General features: G+C 45.8%; 1 protein-coding gene across 1 annotated transcript in view; it reads left to right on the top strand.

Moving 5' to 3' along the window:
• The window catches only part of DCAF17 (DDB1 and CUL4 associated factor 17), a 52,821-nt gene that overhangs the window by 27,580 nt on the left and 8,769 nt on the right, over positions 1 to 16,472 (top strand). The window contains exons 8-9 of the mRNA XM_069733130.1: positions 13,639 to 13,746; positions 14,253 to 14,358. Of these exons, the coding sequence (XP_069589231.1) occupies positions 13,639 to 13,746; positions 14,253 to 14,358 (214 nt within the window). The remainder of the gene's footprint in view (positions 1 to 13,638; positions 13,747 to 14,252; positions 14,359 to 16,472) is intronic.

Below are 16,472 nucleotides of genomic sequence, written 5' to 3' on the forward strand. Positions count from 1 at the left end.
TTAAGGGATCTGAGATCCCGCGAAACACCAACAGGTGAGCACGGCGAGTTTACTCCCCATACCCTTTCCTGTGACGTGGGATGCTCGGCCGTGAACATGCCCTGTGAAATCCTAGGGGAGCAAACCCTTAGGATACACAGAGGCCATCTTCCCAGAGTATTGTCCGGCCGCCCTCCCTCTGCTCCACCACTAAAAGAATAGCGGTGCTGCAAGGAGCTTCCCAGTCCCTCTCCAGCTCCTCATCAAGAGGGCGCTGGATCGAGGTGGACTGCATCGCCCCTCATACCTCGCCTGAAGAGGATCTCAAGCGGTGAGTCTTCTGGGGTAAGGGGGGTTCCCGAGTGCACCGTGGGCTCGGTTGCATCTTGCGGCCGGGCACTGCTAATTTAGTCCCCGGCTTCTGACTCTGCTAGGCCGCGGTCCGCCCACAGCGCGCGTCACGCGTGAGGCCCCGCCCACCTCTTCAGCGCTTCTCACACACTGCGAGAAGCGCCCTCCAAGCTCTTGGCGGCTATCTTGCCATAACAGGGGGACCTCAACGCCACTTGTCCTCACCAGTGTGGCATCTGGACACAGGACCTGGTTATGTGCGCTGCGCGCTGACTGCTCCCATCCTTCTGCAGGCTCCGCTCTGCAAAGTGCTCCGTTTTTAATAGCTGCACAGTGCTCCGCTTTAGTGGCTGCACAGTGCTCCGTTTTTACTGGCTGCACAGCCTGCATGGAGATTAGCAGACAACATGTCTCTGCCTAAACACAAAAAGTCTGCAAAAAGGCATAGTGTTCTTTACTTCTTGCACCTCCTGTCAGGCTGCGCTACCAAGCGGGCATACTGCCCCGCTCTGTAATGCTTGTGACCCTAAAAGCGCTCAGGAGCCCCCCGCCGCAAACGAGCCCGCGGTGACCAGTCCCCCTGAGTGGGCTTTGTCACTTTCGCAGTCTATGGCTTTTTTGACTAAGGCTATTGAGTCCCTCCAGGATCCAACCAGGAGCAGGACCACTGATCCGCCTATTTAGGAGCATCCCCCTACGGCTGCGGAATCTTCAGCCTGCAGAGGCCGCTCTCATTCTAAGCACAAGCGGCCATCTAGGAAGCGCATCCGTAGCTCGTCCCCCAGGCCCTCTGATGCCTCGGCGTCTGGTAGCTCCGCTTCCCGCTCTCGCTCCCCAGGCACCTCTTCCGACCAGGACTCTGATCCTGAGTCCGATGTGCCTCTAGATCTGGAGTCGCCAGGTTATCCGAGCACTATAGATAGTATCATTGAGGCCGTCAACTAGTCCCTTCAGGTCGACGAGGAACCGGCGACTTCCAGTACAGATAATTCAGTGTCCTTCAAAAGGACTAAATGTACTCACAGGGTGTTTGCCAATCACCCGGAGTTCCAAGCCATAGTCCAGCGACATAGGGAGCGTCCAGACAAATGTTTTCAGGGCCAGAGATCTCTTCAGTCCAAATATCCCTTTTCTCCTGATCTCCGAAAACAATGGACAGAATCCCCTCCTGTGGATCCTCCTGTCTCACGTTTGTCCTCTAAAAGTATCCTATCTGTGCCGGACGGATCTTCTATCAAAGATCCCACGTGTTGTGAATTCTGTGGCAGAGCTCCCTCTTGTGGTCACAAGTGGTACTTCGGCTGATTCTCTCTGTGAGCTTCCGTTGGTGGAGGAAAGTGGTACTGCGGCTTCTGAGTTTCCTTCCTCAGGTGATATGGGGAAGTCGTTAGGTGCTACCCTATTTAACTCCACCTAGTGCTTTGATCCTGGCTTCCAGTCAATGTTCTAGTATTGGACCTGTTTCCTCCTGGATCGTTCCTGTGGCCTGCTGCTCTGCATAGCTAAGTTCCTCTTTGCTATTTGTTTGCGTTTTTTTTCCTGTCCAGCTTGTCAATTTGTTTTTTCTGCTTGCTGGAAGCTCTGGGACGCAGAGGGTGTACCTCCGTGCTGTTAGTTCGGTACGGAGGGTCTTTTTGCCCCCTTTGCGTGGTTTTTGTAGGGTTTTGTGTTGACCGCAAAGTTGCCTTTTCTATCCTCGCTCTGTTCAGAAAGCTGGGCCTCACTTTGCTAAATCTATTTCATCTCTACGTTTGTCTTTTCATCTTAACTCACAGTCATTATATGTGGGGGCTGCCTTTTCCTTTGGGGTATTTCTCTGAGGCAAGGTAGGCTTATTTTCTATCTTCAGGCTAGCTAGTTTCTCAGGCCGTGCCGAGTTGCATAGGCAGCGTTAGGCGCAATCCACGGCTGCCTCTAGTTGTGTTGTAGAGGATTAGGGATTGCGGTCAACAGAGTTCCCACGTCTCAGAGCTCGTTCTTATTTTTTGGGTTATTGCCAGGTCACTGTATGTGCACTGACCCCTTTGTCCATTGTGGTACTGAATTGCATTTCATAACACCCACGGACCGCCTAGTTGACAGCCTCGCCCGTTCAGTCTTTGAGGCTTCAAGCTCGGCACTCTTCCCCTCCTTCGCTGCTACCTGGGTAGCCAAAGTCGTGGCCTTTTGGGCAGACTCTCTGCATAAGACCTTACAGAACAGCGACCTTTCTCCTGACATAGCGGAGCTTGCAAATCAAATCTCCTTGGCTGGCGATTACTTAGTTAATGCTTCCATGGACGCGGCTAACTGCTCTGCACTTACGGCTGCTAACGCTGTGGCGATTAGGAGAGCGCTATGCCTGAGGAACTGGCGAGCGGACTCCGTATCTAAAAAGTCGCTCACATCTCTGCCATATCTCAGTGGCAGTCTTTTTGGTGAAAAACTGGACAAACTGATTTCCGACGCTACGGGAGGTAAAAGTACTTCCCTTCCCCACAGAGATTCAGACTAACGTCCCGACGACAGCCACAGGCCCGGTTTCGTCCCTTTCATGGAACCTACTCATGGCATTCATCGGCCAGTTCCCCTGGTTCGGGGCACCGTGCCGCCAGAGACAAGAGCCCTCAGGCTTCATACAGGCCCAACCATTCCTGGAGGGGCCGCTCCACACAATCTAGGTCCAGGGGATCCAGACCCCAATCATCTTCTTCCAAATGACTCGCAACTCCGTCCGGACGACACCAGCAAAGTTGGCGGACGCCTTCTCTTGTTCCGTCATGCCTGGCTCACCTTCGTTCACGATGAGTGGGTCAGAGAACTGGTGTCCTCCGGTTACAAAATCGATTTTTTTTTTTATTTTTTTTTTTTTTTTTCCCCCCCTCCCCTTAAGGTGTCTTCGTTGGGGTACTATGGACGTAGACCTGATGGCTTCCTGGTTCAGTGCCAAGGTACCTCAGTTTGTGGCCCGATCCCGGGATCCCAGAGCAAATGGAGCGGACGCGCTAGTCCTTCCCTGGAGTCTTTTTCACCTCCTTTACCTCTTTCACCCCCTGCCCCTGCTCCCCAGAGTCATCAGGAAGATCAGGGCAGAGGTTGTCCAGGTAATTCTCATCGCCCCGGATTGGCCTCGCCAGGCATGGTAAGCAGAGCTGGTCCACCTCATCGCATACGTTCCTTGGCGCCTACCAGATCGCCCAGATCTACTTTCTCAGGGCCCGATCTACCACCAGAACTCAGGGGCCCTGTGTTTGACGGCTTGGCCGTTGAATCCTGGGTTCTGACTCAAGGGGTTTTTCCCGCGAGGTAGTTTCCACCTTGATCAGTGCCCAAAAGCCGGTGTCCTCACACATCTACCATCGGACCTGGAAGATCTTCTTTGATTGGTGCAGAAGCAGAGGTTGCCCTCTGATGGTCTTCAACATCCCTACCATCCTGGATTTCCTCCAATCCGGTCTGGACTTAGGGCTTTCGCCGAGTTCCCTTAAAGGGCAGGTCTCGGCCTTGTCAGTCCTTTTTCAACGCAAAATCGCTTCCAAACCTCGGGTCAGTACGTTTTTAGGGAGTCTCTCACGTGGTGCCTCCCTACAAGGCTCCGCTAGAGGCTTGGGACCTTAATCTGGTCCTAGGTGTCATACAGGAATCTCCCATCGAGCCGTTGCAGGACATCTCTCTGCATCTCCTTTCATGAAAAGTGGCTTTTCTCGTCGCTATTACCTCGATCAGACGAGTCTCGGAGTTGGCGGCTCTTTCCTGTAGGACGCCGTTCCTTACGTTCCACTGGGACAAGGTAGTTCTCCGACCGTCCCCTACTTTCCTCCCGAAGGTGGTGTCTTCCTTCCACCTCAATGAGGACATCTGTTATGTTTGCTAATGACAGGTGTTATGAAGGCAATCCAGAAACACAGTGTGCTTAGCGATCAGAGCGCACACAGTGATCTGACAAATACCCAAAAATACAAGAACGAGCTCTGAGACGTGGAAACTCTGTAGACTGCACACCTGATCCTATCCTAAACACAACTAAAAGCGGCTGTGGATTGCGCCTAACAACTACCTAGGCAACTCGGCACAGCCTAAGAAACTAGCTAGCCTGAAGATAGAAAAATAGGCCTGACTTGCCCCAGAGAAATTCCCCAAAGGAAAAGGCAGCCCCCCACATATAATGACTGTGAGTAAGATGAAAAGACAAAACGTAGGGATGAAATAGATTCAGCAAAGTGGGGCCCGATATTCTAGGACAGAGCGAGGATAGTAAAGCGAACTTTGCAGTCTACAAAAAACCCTAAAGCAAAACCACGCAAAGGGGGCAAAAAAACCCCACCGTGCCGAACTAACGGCACGGCGGTACACCCTTTGCGTCTCAGAGCTTCCAGCAAAACAAAAGACAAGCTGGACAGAAAAAAAGCAACAAAAAAGCAAAAGGCACTTAGTTATACAGAGCAGCAGGTCACAGGAACAATCAGGAGAAGCTCAGATCCAACACTGAAACATTGACAAGGAGCAAGGATAGCAGCATCAGGCGGAGTTAAGTAATGAAGCAGTTAACGAGCTTACCAGAACACCTGAGGGAGGAAGCTCAGAAGCTGCAGTACCACTTGTGACCACAGGAGTGAATTCAGCCACAGAATTCACAACAGTACCCCCCCCTTGAGGAGGGGTCACCGAACCCTCACCAGAGCCCCCAGGCCGACCAGGATGAGCCGCATGAAAGGCACGAACAAGATCGGAAGCATGAACATCAGAGGCAAAAACCCAGGAATTATCTTCCTGAGCATAACCCTTCCATTTAACCAGATACTGGAGTTTCCGTCTAGAAACACGAGAATCCAAAATCTTCTCCACAATATACTCCAATTCCCCCTCCACCAAAACCGGGGCAGGAGGCTCAACAGATGGAACCATAGGTGCCACGTATCTCCGCAACAACGACCTATGGAATACATTATGTATGGAAAAGGAGTCTGGGAGGGTCAAACGAAAAGACACAGGATTGAGAACCTCAGAAATCCTATACGGACCAATAAAACGAGGTTTAAATTTAGGAGAGGAAACCTTCATAGGAATATGACGAGAAGATAACCAAACCAGATCCCCAACACGAAGTCGGGGACCCACACGGCGTCTGCGATTAGCGAAAAGTTGAGCTTTCTCCTGGGACAAGATCAAATTGTCCACTACCTGAGTCCAGATCTGCTGCAACCTATCCACCACAGAATCCACACCAGGACAGTCCGAAGACTCAACCTGTCCTGAAGAGAAACGAGGATGGAACCCAGATTTGCAAAAAAATGGAGAAACCAAGGTAGCCGAGCTGGCCCGATTATTAAGGGCGAACTCAGCCAACGGCAAAAAGGACACCCAATCATCCTGGTCTGCAGAAACAAAACATCTCAGATATGTTTCCAAGGTCTGATTGGTTCGTTCGGTCTGGCCATTAGTCTGAGGATGGAAAGCCGAGGAAAAGGATAGGTCAATGCCCATCCTACCACAAAAGGCTCGCCAAAACCTTGAAACAAACTGGGAACCTCTGTCAGAAACAATATTCTCAGGAATGCCATGCAACCGAACCACATGCTGAAAGAACAAAGGTACCAAATCAGAGGAGGAAGGCAATTTAGCCAAGGGCACCAGATGGACCATTTTAGAAAAGCGATCACAGACCACCCAAATGACTGACATCTTTTGAGAAACGGGAAGGTCAGAAATTAAATCCATCGAAATATGTGTCCAAGGCCTCTTTGGGACCGGCAAGGGCAAAAGCAAGCCACTGGCACGAGAACAGCAGGGCTTAGCCCTAGCACAAATCCCACAGGACTGCACAAAAGTACGTACATCCCGTGACAGAGATGGCCACCAGAAGGATCTAGCCACTAACTCTCTGGTACCAAAGATTCCAGGATGACCAGCCAACACCGAACAATGAAGTTCAGAGATAAGTTTATTAGTCCACCTATCAGGGACGAACAGTTTCTCTGCTGGACAACGATCAGGTTTATTCGCCTGAAATTTTTGCAGCACCCGCCGCAAATCAGGGGAGATGGCAGACACAATGACTCCTTCCTTGAGGATACCCGCTGGCTCAGATAAACCCGGAGAGTCGGGCACAAAACTCCTAGACAGAGCATCCGCCTTCACATTTTTAGAGCCCGGAAGGTACGAAATCACAAAGTCGAAGCGGGCAAAAAATAACGACCAACGGGCCTGTCTAGGATTCAAGCGCTTGGCAGACTCGAGATAAGTCAAGTTCTTATGATCAGTCAATACCACCACGCGATGCTTAGCTCCTTCAAGCCAATGACGCCACTCCTCGAATGCCCACTTCATGGCCAGCAACTCTCGATTGCCCACATCATAATTACGCTCAGCGGGCGAAAACTTCCTGGAAAAGAAAGCACATGGTTTCATCACTGAGCAATCAGAACCTCTCTGTGACAAAACCGCCCCTGCTCCAATCTCAGAAGCATCAACCTCGACCTGGAACGGAAGAGAAACATCTGGCTGACACAACACAGGGGCAGAACAAAAACGACGCTTCAACTCCTGAAAAGCTTCCACAGCAGCAGAAGACCAATTAACCAAATCAGCACCCTTCTTGGTCAAATCGGTCAATGGTTTGGCAATGCTAGAAAAATTACAGATGAAGCGACGATAAAAATTAGCAAAGCCCAGGAACTTTTGCAGACTTTTCAGAGATGTCGGCTGAATCCAATCCTGGATGGCTTGGACCTTAACTGGATCCATCTCGATAGTAGAAGGGGTAAAGATGAACCCCAAAAATGAAACTTTCTGCACACCGAAGAGACACTTTGATCCCTTCACAAACAAAGAGTTAGCACGCAGGACCTGAAAAACCATTCTGACCTGCTTCACATGAGACTCCTAATCATCTGAGAAGATCAAAATGTCATCCAAGTAAACAATCAGGAATTTATCCAGATACTCACGGAAGATGTCATGCATAAAAGACTGAAACACAGATGGAGCATTGGCAAGTCCGAACGGCATCACTAGATACTCAAAATGACCCTCGGGCGTATTGAATGCAGTTTTCCATTCATCTCCTTGCCTGATTCTCACCAGATTATACGCACCACGAAGATCTATCTTAGTGAACCAACTAGCCCCCTTAATCCGAGCAAACAAGTCAGATAACAATGGCAAGGGATACTGAAATTTAACAGTGATCTTATTAAGAAGGCGGTAATCAATACACGGTCTCAGCGAACCATCCTTCTTGGCTACAAAGAAGAACCCTGCTCCCAGTGGTGATGACGATGGGCGAATATGTCCCTTCTCCAGGGATTCCTTCACATAACTGCGCATAGCGGCGTGTTCGGGCACGGATAAATTAAATAATCGACCTTTAGGGAATTTACTACCAGGAATCAAATTGATAGCACAATCACAATCCCTATGCGGAGGTAGAGCATCGGACTTGGGCTCTTCAAATACATCCTGATAATCAGACAAGAACTCTGGGACCTCAGAAGGGGTGGATGACGAAATCGACAAAAATGGAACATCACCATGTACCCCCTGACAACCCCAGCTGGATACCGACATGGAATTCCAATCCAATACTGGATTATGGGTTTGTAGCCATGGCAACCCCAACACGACCACATCATGCAGATTATGCAACACCAGAAAGCGAATAACTTCCTGATGTGCAGGAGCCATGCACATGGTCAGCTGGGCCCAGTATTGAGGTTTATTCTTGGCCAAAGGTGTAGCATCAATTCCTCTCAATGGAATAGGACACCGCAAAGGCTCCAAGAAAAACCCACAACGTTTAGCATAATCCAAATCCATCAGATTCAGGGCAGCGCCCGAATCCACAAACGCCATGACAGAAAACGACGACAAAGAGCATATCAAGGTAATGGACAGAAGGAATTTGGACTGTACAGTACCAATGACGGCAGACCTAGCGGACCGCTTAGTGCGCTTAGGACAATCAGAAATAGCATGAGTGGAATCACCACAGTAGAAACACAGACCATTCAGACGTCTGTATTCCTGCCGTTCAACTCTAGTCATAGTCCTATCGCACTGCATAGGCTCAGGTTTAACCTCAGGCAGTACCGCCAAATGGTGCACAGATTTACGCTCGAGCAAGCGTCGACCGATCTGAATGGCCAAAGACAAAGACTCATTCAAACCAGCAGGCATAGGAAATCCCACCATGACATCCTTAAGAGCCTCAGAGAGACCCTTTCTGAACAAAGCTGCCAGCGCAGATTCATTCCACTGAGTGAGTACTGACCATTTCCTAAATTTCTGACAATATACTTCTATATCATCCTGACCCTGGCACAAAGCCAGCAAATTTTTCTCAGCCTGATCCACTGAATTAGGCTCATCGTACAGCAATCCGAGCGCCAGGAAAAACGCATCGACACTACTCAATGCAGGGTCTCCTGGCGCAAGAGAAAATGCCCAGTCTTGAGGGTCGCCGCGCAAAAAAGAAATAATAATCAAAACCTGTTGAATAGGATTACCAGAAGAATGAGGTTTCAAGGCCAGAAATAGCTTACAATTATTTTTGAAACTTAGAAACTTAGTTCTATCTCCAAAAAACAAATCAGGAATAGGAATTCTTGGTTCTAACATAGATTTCTGATCAATAGTATCTTGAATTTTTTGTACATTTATAACGAGATTATCCATTGAAGAGCACAGACCCTGAATATCCATGTCCACACCTGTGTCCAGAATCACCCAAATGTCTAGGGGAAAAAAAAAATGAACACAGAGCAGAAAAAAAAAAAAAAAATGATGTCAGAACTTTTTCTTTCCCTCTATTGAGAATCATTAGTTTCGCTCCTTGTACTGTTATGTTTGCTAATGACAGGTGTTATGAAGGCAATCCAGAAACACCGTGTGCTTAGCGATCAGAGCGCATACAGTGATCTGACAAATACCCAAAAATACAAGAACGAGCTCTGAGACGTGGAAACTCTGTAGACTGCACACCTGATCCTATCCTAAACACAACTAAAAGCGGCTGTGGATTGCGCCTAACAACTACCTAGGCAACTCGGCACAGCCTAAGAAACTAGCTAGCCTGAAGATAGAAAAATAGGCCTGACTTGCCCCAGAGAAATTCCCCAAAGGAAAAGGCAGCCCCCCACATATGACTGTGAGTAAGATGAAAAGACAAAACGTAGGGATGAAATAGATTCAGCAAAGTGGGGCCCGATATTCTAGGACAGAGCGAGGACAGTAAAGCGAACTTTGCAGTCTACAAAAACCCCTAAGCAAAACCACGCAAAGGGGGCAAAAAAAAAACCACCGTGCCGAACTAACGGCACGGCGGTACACCCTTTGCGTCTCAGAGCATCCAGCAAAACAAAAGACAAGCTGGACAGAAAAAAAGCAACAAAAAAGCAAAAGGCACTTAGCTATACAGAGCAGCAGGTCACAGGAACAATCAGGAGAAGCTCAGATCCAACACTGAAACATTTGACAAGGAGCAAGGATAGCAGCATCAGGCGGAGTTAAGTAATGAAGCAGTTAACGAGCTTACCAGAACACCTGAGGGAGGAAGCTCAGAAGCTGCAGTACCACTTGTGACCACAGGAGTGAATTCAGCCACAGAATTCACAACAGACATCGTCCTTCTGTCTCTTTGCCCTGCTCCAACGCACCGCGTGGAGAAGGCTCTTCACTCCTTGGATCTTGTCAGAGCCCTCAGGAAGTATGTGTCCAGGACGGCGTCTTTTCGACAGACGGATGCTCTGTTCGTGCTCCCGGCGGGACACCGGAAGGGACTGGCTGCTTCTAAGTCGACAATCGCCAGATGGATTCGGTCGACTATTCAGGAGGCTTACCGCGTCAGAGGCAAGCCTATCCCTGAGGGCCTCAGGGCACACTCCACTCGGTCGGTGGGTGCTTCCTGGGCCATTCGGAATCAAGCGTCTGTAGAGCAGGTTTGCAAAGCTGCGACCTGGTCTAGCCTGCACACCTTTTCAAAGCATTACAATGTCCATACTCAGGCATCTTCAGATGCAAGCCTGGGTAGGCATATTCTGCAGGCAGCGGTAGCGCACCTGTAGTCAGCAGGTGCCATAAGTTTACACTGTTGGGTTGTTATTCCCCACCCAGTGACTGCTTTTGGACATCCCACGGTCCTGTGTCCCCTAATGTGGCGATGGAGAAATAGGGATTTTTGTGTACTCACCGTAAAATCCTTTTCTCCGAGCCACTCATTGGGGGACACAGCACCCACCCTTGTTTGGCTTGTTGCCTATAATAAATGTTCTAGTCTCTGACATATTGTTTCTATGGTTAAGAGGTTTTTTTTTTTGTTAATCTCCTCCTGCTTTGCTACGAACTGGTATTATCCGGAGCCAGTGGGCGGTGTATACTGCAGAGGAGGAGCTAACCCTTTTTTGTATTTACTTAGTGTCAGCCTCCTAGTGACAGCAACATACACCCACAGTCCTGTGTCCCCCAATTAGTGGCTCGGAGAAAAGGATCTAACGGTGAGTACACAAAAATTCCTATTTTTAAGGCCCTGTATATGTAGGAGACTTGGAGGTACATAAAAGTTATACTTATTGCATAGATTTCAGTTAAGTTGCAATAAAAAAAAAATGCATGTAAATGAATGGCCTTCGGTGTACTTTTAGCGTGACCAAAGAGTCAATGCAGCTTTACACCCCCTTAATTTGCATATTGACCAATTTTTTTTCTCTTAACGAGCGCTGCCCGAACTCCATTATCAGCTATGTGCGGACACTGCAGCCACACTCCGTGTCATTACCAGGTCCCTGTCTGCAGTACAGTACCGAGCTGCGGTGTCAGTGGCGGCTCACAACGCTGGCTCTTATGTGAGTGCTGCAGCATTGTCAGTGTGGAGGGGTTTAGAGCCGCTGATTTGAGTTCAGTGTTGCCAATCAAGATATGAAGATCAGCTAAGATTGTGCTATAAAAAGAGAAATTGCCAAATCTTGTTCACTCGGGAGCTAAGTCTATGGGAAGTGCAGCTTGTGACCAGTGTGAAAGTCGAAAACATTTGCAACTCCGGGTCACCGACTGCAATGCGACGCCATCGAAAATGATGAGATGCGATGTCTGTCATGCAGCACGTCGCCATGTTTCCCCAGCATTATGTGGTAGTGCTATGCTGAATCATTAAATGGCCACAAGAGGGCGCACGTCTGTACGTTGTTCAATTTATGCTGTGGATCAGATTATTTGTTTAGAAATGTTTGATTTGCGACAAATTTGTCAAATGATGTGCGCTTTTTTTCCCCAAATTGTCTTTTGTGATTTTATTTTTTTGATATTTTTTTTTTTTCTTTCATAGTGGCGTTTCCCGATATTCTAAACAGATTCATGAAATGCAAGTTTATAAAAAAAAAAAAAAAAAGTCACAAAATATAGTGCAACTCTGCTCCAGACTCCTTCCTCCTGGAATGATTCTATAAATGGAAGTTATTTTGGCATTTTGCAAATTGTGCAACTTTTTTTTTTTTCTGCTAAAAAGTTGAAAATCAGGTTGTGAGAAAAGCCAATTTGGGATTTTGCACAATAATCATGAATTGTGTGTCACTTTTTTAAAAACATTTTATGACTTTACCACAAAAAAAGTCAGCAAAAACCACAAGTCAAAAAAGAAAACAAACAAAACACAAATAATGAATCGGGCCCAATGTTCTTATTTCTGGCCTAGTTTGCAATAGTATGAAGGGCAGATATCCGTTGTTTGTTTTTTGCCAAAGCTTCAGAAGTTTTCATAAAGCAGAATTACCCATCTGGTAAATCATGGTTACTTGCCTCTTGTAATCTTAGCGTTCAGATACAGGATAGTTCAGATGTTTGTTCTGGAACCAAGAGAGAGAAATGTGTGTACAGTTAGGTCCAGAAATATTTGGACAGTGACACAAGCTTTGACATTTTAACGGCTTACCAAAACATATTCATGACGGTTATATATTCAATATGGTCTTAAAGTACAGACTCTTAGTTTTAATTTGAGGGTATTCACATCCTAATTGGAGTAAGGGTTTAGGAATTACAGCTCTATAATATGTAGCTGCCACTTTTTTTTTTTTTTTTAAATGAACCATAAATAATTGAACTATTATCTAAAAAGCTCTTTAATGGGCTATTCCCTTGTTAATCCATCACCAATTAGGCAGTTAAAACATCTGAAACTGATTCCAGGTATGGCATTTGCATTTGAAAATTGTTGCTGTGAACCCACAACATGCAGTCAGAAGAGCTCTCAATAGAAGAGTAACATACCATCATTGGGCTGGAAAAAAAAAGATATCCATAGATATCCATCAGAGAGCAGAAATCTCAAAAGTGGCCAAATCGACAGGTGCATGCTGCAAAAAAAACAAAGCACTGGTGAGTTGGGGAACTCAAAAAGGCCTTGATGTCCACATAAGACAACAGTGGTGGATGATCACAGAATCCTTTCCATGATGAAGAAAAAACTCCTTACACATCCACTCAAGTGAAGAACTCTCTCCAGGAAGTCGGTGTTTCAATATCTAAGTCTACCATAAAGAGAAGACTTCATGAGAGCAAATACAGAGGGTTCACCACGAGGACAGATTAGACTTTGCCCAAAAAAAATCAAAAGAAGCCATCCAGTTCTGGAAAAGCAAAACGAAGATCAACCTGTACCAGAATTATAGGAATAAGAAAATATTGGGAAGGCTTGGAACGACTCATGATCTGAAGCATATTAAATTTTCTGTAACACATGGCGGAGGTAGTGAGATGGCGCGGGCATGCATGGCTTCCAGTGGCGCTGGGTCACTAGTGTTTATTGATGATATATGATTAAAGACAGAAGCAGCCGGATGAATTCTGAATTGCACAGGGCGATGCTTTGTGCTCAGATTCAACTAAGTGCAGCAAGGCATTTCACATGCTTAAGACAAAACATAAGGCACAAAGACCCACAAACAAGCAACAACTGAAGTCAGTTGCGGTAAAGGCCGACAAAGCATCACAGAGGAGGAAACCCAGTGTTCGGTGACGTCCATGGCTCCCAAACTTCAGGCCGTCATTGTCTGCAAAGGATTCTCTACAAATTATTAAAAATGAGCATTTTACTTTATGGTAAAGTTAATTGGTCCAATTTCTTTGGAGCCCCTGAAATGAGGAGGCTTTGTAGAAAAATTGTTGCGTTTCCTAAACATTTCACAGGATATTTTCGTTCACCCCTTTAATTAAACCTGAAATTCTCCACTTTGATTTGCATTTTATTGGCCTGTAGAGCTGAAATCCCGAAGATTCGGTCACTGGAGCAATATATAGATTATTTTTTTTTAAACCTTCTTTCTTTTTGGGCTTAAACAGGTGTTTGGAGCTAATGTGACATCGGCAGTGATCAGTAATGGCGTGTTGACTGTAATGCACAGTCCTGGTCTGGTTCGTCTCTACAGTTTTGAAAGAATTCTCAAGGAGGTGAGCGAGCTGCCGGTGCGCTACTGATTCCATGCTAAACGTCAATGTTTGGCTATTTTTTCTACACTCTGTGCAATTTGATTTAATTTTTCTGTGGTCAGCGTTTGGCAGTATATCTGGTAAGAAATATAATCTACATATACCTATGAATAATATAGTTGCCGCACACGCTAATTACTCTCCTATTCTACCATTCCATATATGCTAGGAGTTATTGTAGCTGCCATTACTGTTTCTGAGATGCGTCCATTTTTCACTTATTTCTGAAAAATCACTATTTAATAATTTTTTTTACATGGAAAAAAAATGTTAAAATGCTGAGATGCAAAGATTAACACCCGGATTGATGAAAAATCTGAACCAATACATAGATGGAATGCGTTTTTTTTTTTTTTTTTGTTTGTTTTTGTATTGTACCAGCTTATCCAGTAGTGTAAATGATAGTATTCTGGTTTCCAGTGTTGTCATTCACGGAGGGGTACATATACCTCATTTTGTCTTTTCAGTGTATGCAACAAGAATGTGTCATAGGGGAGACGTGCAATTGGAAAGGTGAAACCGGCACAGTCGGAGACTTTCCATTTGGAATTCCGTGTAACATCACTTTGACAGGTACAGACTTTTTTATGTTTAGTTACTAGATGGTGACCCGATTCTAACGTATCGGGTATTCTAGAATATGTAGGTAGTATATAGCACAGGCTACGTACTATATTGCACAGTGACGTAGTATATAACACAATCGACGTAGTATATAACACAGCGTACGTAGTATATAGCAGAGCTACGTAGTATATAACACAGCCACGTAGTATATAACACAGGCCACAGGTATGTATTATATTGGTCAGCCACGTAGTATATAGCAGAGCCACGTAGTATATTGCACAGCCAGGTAGTTTAGTTTTTTGCAAAAAAAAAAAAGGTTGCGGTTTGGCTTCATTTATTGGAATAAGACCGATTTGCAATACCAGGTAGAGCCCACTGATTAAATAGGTGCTGTGTTTGGTTAATTTATTTTGTACTTGTGAGCGGGGAACAAATGGGCTCTATTGGACTCACGTGCAGGATTGACTCTCATCCCATTCCAAATGAAGTGACTAGGACTATGCCTCAATACCAGTCACGACCAAGAGTGGCGCTGGTTCTTTTACAAAAATGTAGATATATATATATTTTTTTTTTTTTTAGAATAACATGGAAAACTGAAAACACAATGTAAAATAAAGCAAAAATACATTTAGTTATAAAAACCTGACTTGGACAATTAGTTTATTTTCTGATGACATTTTCCCTTTTGTTATCCAAGTAAGTGGCAGCTGTTCTAGTCTGGATTTTGCAGCGTTTATTCTTGCCAAATCGATGTCCATGGGATTGTTTTAAATTGGAAAACTCCCAGTTTGAGTTGCTAAGTTAGATCGCTATGTAATTAGCCGCGCATTGTAGTTTCCTTACTGACCTGGCGTAATGCACCATGTGCCATAAATCACATTCATTGCTTTAGTTTATACAAGGAGTGCTGGCACCTGATCAATTGATAGCGGTTACAACATACATAAATGCCGTATGTCGCATAGCTTTACCACACGTATTGTGTAAGAGTACTGCCTGTAACAGGTCGCACATATATGTAAGGTTATAGGGGGCAAAATTATATCATGATCTGTGTTAGAGATTCTGCTTCAGTATAGGAGGTCTCAGGCTATGTTCACACTTTGCGGATTCCACTGCGGATTTTTCCGCAGCAAATTCCAAAATCCGCAGTGAAAACCCGTTGCGGTTTTTACTGCGGATTTATCGCGGTTTTTACTGCGGTTCTGCGGATTTTCATCTGCAGTTTCCTATTGGAGCAGGTGAAAATCCGCAGAAAAGAAGTGACATGCTGCGGAATGTAATCCACTGCGTTTCCGCGCGGTTTTTTCCGCAGCATGTGCACAGCGTTTTTTGTTTCCCATAGGTTTACATTGCACTGTAAACTCATGGGAAATCCGCTGCGGATCCGCAGCAAAATCCGCAAAGTGTGAACATAGCCTCAAGGGTAAAGTGTTTCCTTCTGGATAGAAGATGGATGGCTTAGGGAGACTTATAAGCCATGCAATGCTTCCTCAGGAATTTCTTTATACAAATAGCCCCTTTATAGTCCTAAAAATCAATATCTACCCTTTTAACGGACCTTGGCATAAGAGCATTGCCTGGCCTACAAGTGTTCTTACACCATCTTGCTGCTTTTTATGCCTTACGGCACCTGTCAGATGCCTCTCACCCAGTCAACGTATACTCATGATTTGCACTGATGAGGGGCAAACACCCTGAACGAAGTGTTAACAAATGTAGTTTCTGGTTTGGCTTATCGTAAGCTGTTGCCAAGATCTTTAAGAAGTGACACTGATCTCCATGAGAATCTGCCTCCAGAGCTGCTTATCGATGAAAAGGGTGTTATCAGTGTGCGACATGAAGATCAGGAGAGCAGAGTGTCAGTCATTACATGTCTCACATTGGTAACGCCGCCTTTTATTTAAAAGAAGCCGTTTCTCGTGGAGATCTTTGTCCCTCCCATAGATCTTAACAGCTCATTTACATATAAGAAAAATGTTGTTTTCTCTTAACTGCGATCTGAGGTCTTATTCATCGAGGTATCATTTTATTCAGTCTGCTTAGAAGGGTTGATCCTACTGAAATTTTTCCTTTAAATTAATGTCAGTTGTTTGTGTTTTGTTTGAACCCAA

Source organism: Ranitomeya imitator, chromosome 7 (genome assembly GCF_032444005.1).
Source record: "Ranitomeya imitator isolate aRanImi1 chromosome 7, aRanImi1.pri, whole genome shotgun sequence".
Classification (NCBI taxonomy): Eukaryota; Metazoa; Chordata; class Amphibia; order Anura; family Dendrobatidae; genus Ranitomeya; species Ranitomeya imitator.